This window comes from Lepisma saccharinum, chromosome 16 (assembly GCF_977018435.1).
Source record: "Lepisma saccharinum chromosome 16, izLepSacc3.1, whole genome shotgun sequence".
Lineage (NCBI taxonomy): Eukaryota > Metazoa > Arthropoda > Insecta > Zygentoma > Lepismatidae > Lepisma > Lepisma saccharinum.
In genome coordinates this window covers 43931497-43938870 of record NC_139244.1, presented here as the reverse complement: position 1 = coordinate 43938870, position 7374 = coordinate 43931497, and the positions used below count along the sequence as shown (strand labels likewise).

The window sequence follows — 7374 nt, the reverse complement described above, 5'->3', positions numbered from 1 at the left end:
AATATAAGACAAACGCGAAAATGCTTCCTTTTCTCAAACATCAGATATTGAAGTCAAGAGACAGGTCGGTCATTCATTCGCTTGATCCGGATAAGATTATATAAGCTCGGAAGACCAAACACAACGTCACTGATAACTAAATCGCGGTTGCCACCCGCGAATCTGGCTTCGCTCCAGGGGCCAGAGGGCACTAGTTGTCGTTTGGCATCGCTATAAAAGACCATCGAACCATCGTCTCTTCGGCTGTGTTGGCAATTGAACACGACTCCTCACAATGGCAAAGCTTCTGGTTCTGTTGTCGGCTTTCGTAGTTGCTGTCGTGGCAGTTTCTACGATTCCACATGCCACTCGGCAGTACAATCGAGATGGTAAGTTTCGGTTATGCAGCGCCATTTGATTGTCCTTTCATTGCCGAGTTAGCACAAAGTGACTCGCTCTTAATATTTTATCTGGCGATCTGTTTCTTTCTCTGAATTATTGTTTCTTAATCCATTATTAAGAATTACCATTTCTGATGAAAAAGTTTTAGTTCTTTTTGTCTGCAGCCTCAAGAGTAAAGAGTTAATTAAAATGAACTCTTCTCTGAAATAACTACAAATAGAGATCTTGTATCATTTATAGTTTCTGCTCAGCTAAGATTGTCGATTTATCAACAAAACAAGACATCTTTCTAACAATTATATCGTCGTGGATAGTGATCTGAAAAATACAGCTTCGGACAATCTAAATTATCAAACAATAATCTAATTCATCATAAGTATTTTCTTCAATATAGAACCTCTGTGACATTTCAATGCAGACCTTACTTGTTACATTTTGAATTGTAACAGGAGCTAGATTACCAATAAAACATAGTAAACTGGCAATCAGTACTGTGAGGAATACCACTTTTTTATTGAAGTTCTTCCAGCAAGGAGTATTAACAGATCAGTTAAATTTATATCAAGAGGAGTAGACTTGTGTGATTTTAAAATTTATTCAGAATTCTCAAGTGTTCTCTGTTCCCTTTCAGCTGCCGATCAGGATGTCCTGAACAAACAGAAGACAATCATCAAACTCTTGCACAGAGTCCACCAGCCCAACCTGTATCAGGACCTCGCAGAAATTGGCAACAACTACAACATCGAGCAGAACTTCGAAAAGTACGAGGTAAATCACAACAGCTACATCGTTTGAATTACATATTAGGAAAGTAATTAGCCTTTAAAAAGTAACTTGGCTTCAAGTATAACTTTACTTTCTATGCATGCAAAAAGCCATTCATACCTAAAATATAACCATACGACAGTTTCAAATTATCCTGCATTAAGAGAGTTTGGCAAGTGTGTCGATAAGAATAACATACAAGAATTAATTACAATATACTCGTATTCTAGGACCACATTGTATAATAAGTGATACATTCAATCTGATGAAGGATTCAAAACTGACGCAATCCTTGCTTGGGACGTTTTAAAACCTAGTCCAGTTATACTGTTCTTTAGCATATCACTTTCTCTAATTGTAGCATGCGGGAAGTAATCAATGAAGAGATTAAAACTTACTCAAAAAGTAGAAATATAAATATTCAAATACCACTGTGGCATAATTGAACATGTCTCTCTTGTGCCAGATGGAACTATCTGAGGCCGGACCAACAGTCAGTTATCTGATCTAAATCCAAACGTACCATTTCAGAATAACATATTTCAAGGTGTAACTGGCTTCAGATCTAGACAACAGATATACGTGCAACTATAAATTCGTACAAGAAGTCCTAGATTAAAAATTAGCAAAAAAGTTATAATTCTCGAAGAGATATTGTTTCTAGATTCAAATCAGGCTAATAAAACGATATGGAATTGTTCACAGTGCCAAGTAAAAATAAAATAGTATTTGACCTAAAACTTTAGTGAAACATATTCCTCGTCTCGCGGCTGAAATGTCAATCCTCCTTCCAACTTCCTGTCAGCCATTAAACAAATATATCAAATTTCCCCTAGTTTCGATGTAAGGTGACCTTCAGATAAACACACAAACCTTAAATATTGGAGATTACATATATCAAGCATTACATTCTGTACTTTATTCTTGCTTACTATTTCATTTGCTCCATTAACGTTACAGAATGTTGAAGTTGTGAAGCACTTCATGAAGCAGTACAAGCAGGAGATGCTGCCCAGAAACAAAATCTTCTCCATCCTGAACCACAAGGATCTGGAGGAGATGGTGCAGCTCTTCCAAGTCTTCTACTACGCAAAGGACTACGACACCTTCATCAAGACCGCCTGCTGGGCCAGGGACAGGATCAACGAGGGACAGTTCATCTACGCCCTCACCACCGCCGTCCTCCACCGACAGGACACCAAGGACGTCGTCCTCCCACCTACCTACGAGATACAGCCACACTTCTTCCTCAGCAACTACGTCATCAAGCAGGCTTACGAGGCCAAGATGAGAAGGGAGAATGCCCTCATCGAGGTCAACAACACCAAGTTCATCAGGAACGCAGACCAGGAAGTTGCTTACTTCAGCGAGGACATCGGCCTCAACCAGTTCTACTCCAACTGGAACAAGCACCTGCCTTTCTGGTACAAGCAGCAGTACGGACAGACACAGGAGCGCAAGGGAGAGCTCTTCTACTACCTCCACCAGCAGCTGCTCGCTCGTTACGACCTCGAGAGGCTGTCCAACGACCTGCCAACCACCCAGCCACTCAGATTCAGCAAGCCAATTAAGGTGAGTAATTAGTCATTGCTAATCTTTGTCCTCCTACTATATTGTGTTTGTCCTTCTTCATCTTCTGTAAATTTACAGCCATAAACTTAACTTTCGTCTCAATTCTGAATAACTTTTGATCTTGTGCCTTTAAGATAACACTCAGATATTGTTGCTCTGTCTCTTGCAGCACGGCTACGCTCCCCATCTGACCTACAGGCGAGGCATGGAGTTCCCCAGCCGTCCTGAGTACATCCAGCTGAAGGATGTCAACCAGATCCACATTCAGGACCTCGAGGAAGAGGAATACAACCACGAACAAAACGTTGAGGGTTACGAGAGGAGAGTCAGGGATGTCGTCGAGTACATCAAGGTCCAGGATGTTGAAGACTACGAGAGGAGGCTCCGCGATGCCATTGATCTAGGATACATCATCACTGTAAGTCACTTCTAATTCTTAGAGTTGTTCAAATACTTGGATTGTGATACTCTTTGGACGTTGAACTGACAATTAATAATCATAATTTTTAACTTAGATAGAAATGACTTTAAGATTCATCATTCCACTTGAATGGTCAATATAGTTTCCACGGTAATGTTAAAATACTGAATTCTACATGATCATCTGTCTTAATTATTGTTGTTGATTGTTTCCTACAGGAAGATGGTACCAAAGTTCAGATCAACAATGAACAAGGCATCGATATCTTGGGCAAGACCGTCCAGGGATACCAACAATACGTCAAGAATGAGGAAACCGACGACTACTACCACTACAACTATTACTATGGTTACCTGAAGAACGCCATCTACAAGCTCGTGGGGCAAGTGACAGACCCCCAAAACAAATATGGAGTAAGTACTTGAAAAACAACATATTATACAATATTGTATGGTCTCGTTAGTATCTAGAAAGTCAATATTTTCTTCTTTCCAATTTATGCCACGTTCTTAAAGAACTCTGTCCATTTTTACATAACTGCATCTACTAGCTCGTTGTCAGAATTGCCCGTGATTAGTCTCGACATACTAATGCACTCTGATCTCTTCGCAGGTTGCACCAAGCGTGTTGGAGCACTTCGAGACTGCAGCGCGTGATCCGGCTTTCTACACAATCCACAAGAGGATCAACAACCTCTTCCAGAAACATAAGAACCAGCTGCCACACTACAATCACCAAGAGGTAAAGGAAATGACACGATTAATTTACATTTACTAATTACCACCAAGTGATTTTTCACAAACTAGTTTCATACCTTGAAAATATTGTTTTGATCCTTCTCAATTCTAGGGAATGAAACTCGCTTAATGCTTTACCTTGATAGATGTACTTCATTTCGAAATTCCACCAATATAAAATTTGAAATTGTAGTCTTGTTTTCCTTAATGGCTGCTAATTAAAGTAATCACACCACTTCTAAAATATGTTGAAACGTTACACTACTTCTCCCCATCCGCAGCTCGAGGTGACAGGCGTGAAGGTTTCCAACGTGGACTCTGACAGGCTGGTGACCTACTTCGAGGAATACGATGTAGACCTCACCAACGTCGTCGACTCCAACACCAACGGCAACGAAAACACCCAGGACGTCATCATCAAGGCCCGTACCAAGAGGATCAACCACAAACCCTTCACCTTCAAGATGGAATTGGAGAGCGACTCAGCCAAGACAGTCCTTGTTCGAGTCTTCCTTGGACCCAAGTACGATTACTACGGACAGGAAATGCCCTTGGAACAGAAGAGGCGCTACATGGTCGAGCTGGACAAGTTCCCTGTTCAAGGTAATCACCTACCTACCTTGCATCAGATGGTAAACAGCTGAAGGTCCCAAGTTATAGCAAGTGGATTAATTTGCAATTTCTCTTCCTTTAATTCAAGATATATTCTATTCTCATATTTGGTAATATTCTGCAGGAAAATGTTCAGAAAATGAATTAAAGTAGACTCCACTCAAGATTCTTCGTAATAGAATATTGGAATAGGTTACGACTCTCCTATTTAAACATTTGAGTTTATTAAATCTTTGTAATCATTGCAGTGACTGCTGGAAAGAACGTCATTGAGAGGCAATCCAGGGACTTCAACTCCATCGTTCCTGATCACCAATCCACCAAGAACCTTAAGGCAATGGTAGACAGCGCCCTGCAGGGACAAGACACCTACTACGTTCAGAAGGTGAGTAATTTTTAACATCAGCCCTTAGACGTCGAAGCTGATTTTCCAGGTATTTGCACTAACGCAGAGCGTGATTTTCAGCGGGAAATTTGAAATTCTGCATGCTTCTAAATGAACTTTTATATTTCTGGAACTAAGAACGTTAGAGGTACAAATGATACCTCGTTTTGTTCAGTATATGTACTTTGGGCATTAATCCTGATGGGAAAAATAAATTTTCCGTAATCAGTTAGAAGAAGAAAAGGGAAGTAACTATTTTTTCACACAAAATTTGAAATTCATCGGACCCCCACGCAGGCTACGCCAGGATGTGAATCTCCAAAAGGTACGCGCATAATGCCTGTTATGTTTGCCATTGCTGTGAAAAAATTTATGCACTTATTGCTAATACTTTCGGAGAAAAAAATTGCCAAAAGTGTGTTCCACAAGTGTGTTTTGAAACACCAAAATTGAGAAAGAAGCGGTGGTTTTTGAAAGCAATGAAAATAAATTGAAAAAAAAGACAATTTTTCGGACATCTCCCCCCCAATACTAACAATGAAATTGAACTTTACTAGTTGTTAATTACATACCTCTAGACTCATGCAGAAGTCAAAACATGTATCTCCGATTATTTTCCAAGTTACAGTGTGTTAAAAAGAAACATACTACGAGAAAAAGCTGCTTCTGACACCGGTGTCACAAGCCGTCTTAAGGGAAATACCTGCTGCGACACCCGTGTTACGGCCCGTTCTTTAAGGTTTAATTATAAATAATTATTAGGGGGTTGCTGCTTCATTAAATGCCTAAAATGCAATTCATTGAATGCTTAAACTATCTATTGATTTAGAAAAATGCATTCTCCTCGTATAAGATACATGCCTCGGATGCTTAATTCGGTAGGATCTTTCTAAGAAAGATGTGTTAGACATGTAAATGTCACGAAAATTCTCTGGGTTAGCCAGCTACTATAGCTACAAATATAGCTCCATCCGTGGCCGATAGTTGTTGAGCGGTTGATTCACGATCAGCACGAAAGTTTCCATCCAGGTTAGAGTCCTGGTGGTGAAGGTTACTCACTCTGAATATCCCACCAAGTATGTTAAAAATTGTCATAGAACTTTAACAATTCTTAGACAATATCAGTAGATTAAGATGTTCAAGTGTAAGTTTTAGACCGATAGTACACCTTCTATGGTAGCCTCTAACCCGTCAAGAACTGGAGTTGTCATCGGTTTTTCTCTACTTAATTGGCTGTAAACTGTTGCAAAAATTTCGCAAGTATCCAATTACATTTCATTTGTATTTTTACTATAGTTACTAGTTTATTTTGTAAGCCACGATAGCTCAGTCGTTAGGGCGTCTGACTACCAAGCGAGAGACCCGGGTTCGATCCCGGCGGGGGAGAACCGGGATTTCTTCAACTTCTTCAAGCGGCTCCGGCACCCACCCAGCGTCGTACAAAGTGTGTACCTGGAGGAAACTCTGGGGGGAGGGGGTGTAAAGGCGGCCAGGGGCGTGGTGCTGATCAGATCACCCCCACCTTCGGCCGTAATCAAGAACCCCATACCCCTTCATGGCGTGGTGCATAGCACAGGGGGGACTTTTTTTTTTTTTTTTTACTTTTTTACTAGTTTAAACTAGTTTTTACTATCTAGTATTGCTTGCTAATTGAAAGGATGATGAATGATGGAGACATTTCCAAAGTTCGTCTCAAGTTCTTACACAGGGCAAAATTAATTTACTCCATAAGTAGCTTTGCAATACTATTGTTTGAATTCCTTTTTGCAGCAAAACCGCCAGTGCGGCCTTCCCCAGCGCCTGCTGCTGCCCAAGGGCAAGGTGGGAGGTTACCCAGTGACCTTCGCAGTCGTCGTCTCCGAGTACGAGAGCAACGCCTCCGACGCCGCCGACTACCAGGAACCACTCATCCTCTGCGGAACCAAGGACCACAAGTACCCCGACACCAAGCCCATGGGATACCCCTTCGACAGGCAGGTGGTCGAGCAGGAGTTCCGCGTGCCCAGCATCTACTTCAAGGACGCCCTCATCTACCACAAGAGGGAGAGCACCGACGCCAACAGGTCCAACCTGTGAGGAGGTCCCCGCGCACAGCCTTCTGGGAGAGGAGCGTATCTCCGGAGGCACGATCTGTATTGGAAACTGTGATGCATACGTTCTTGTATGACAATTAAGAGCTCAATAAAACAGTTTTATAGCAAAAATACTTCTTTGTGTTTGTTTTTCTGTGCACAGTGACATGCCCAATCGACTTGAAATTCACTGGCTCAAAATCTAGGACAAATTGTGGACATTCTTGCGTAATTTATCCTCAAGTTCTAGGGCCATTTCAGAAAGCGTAGTTTTTGAACGTCGACTAGTCTCCGAGAAGTCGCGAGCTGTGTGTGAAATGTCTTCTCTTTTTTCAGTGATTAAGTGTAAGAGGGGGCGTGAGAACCATTAGCCCAGCCCTTGTTGCTGGCGATATTTTTGATGTAAAAAAAAAAAGTATCATCGACATT

General features: G+C 41.3%; 1 protein-coding gene across 1 annotated transcript; it reads left to right on the top strand.

Moving 5' to 3' along the window:
- Positions 1–213: 213 nt before the first annotated feature.
- Positions 214–7079, top strand: LOC146000448 (hexamerin-like). Its single transcript, XM_083138095.1, has 9 exons — positions 214–368; positions 1013–1149; positions 2107–2718; positions 2888–3136; positions 3358–3552; positions 3752–3880; positions 4158–4479; positions 4737–4873; positions 6644–7079. The coding sequence occupies exons 1-9, from the start codon at positions 275–277 to the stop codon at positions 6947–6949; spliced, it is 2181 nt and encodes a 726-aa protein (XP_082994221.1). The 5' UTR covers positions 214–274; the 3' UTR covers positions 6950–7079.
- Positions 7080–7374: the final 295 nt, after the last annotated feature.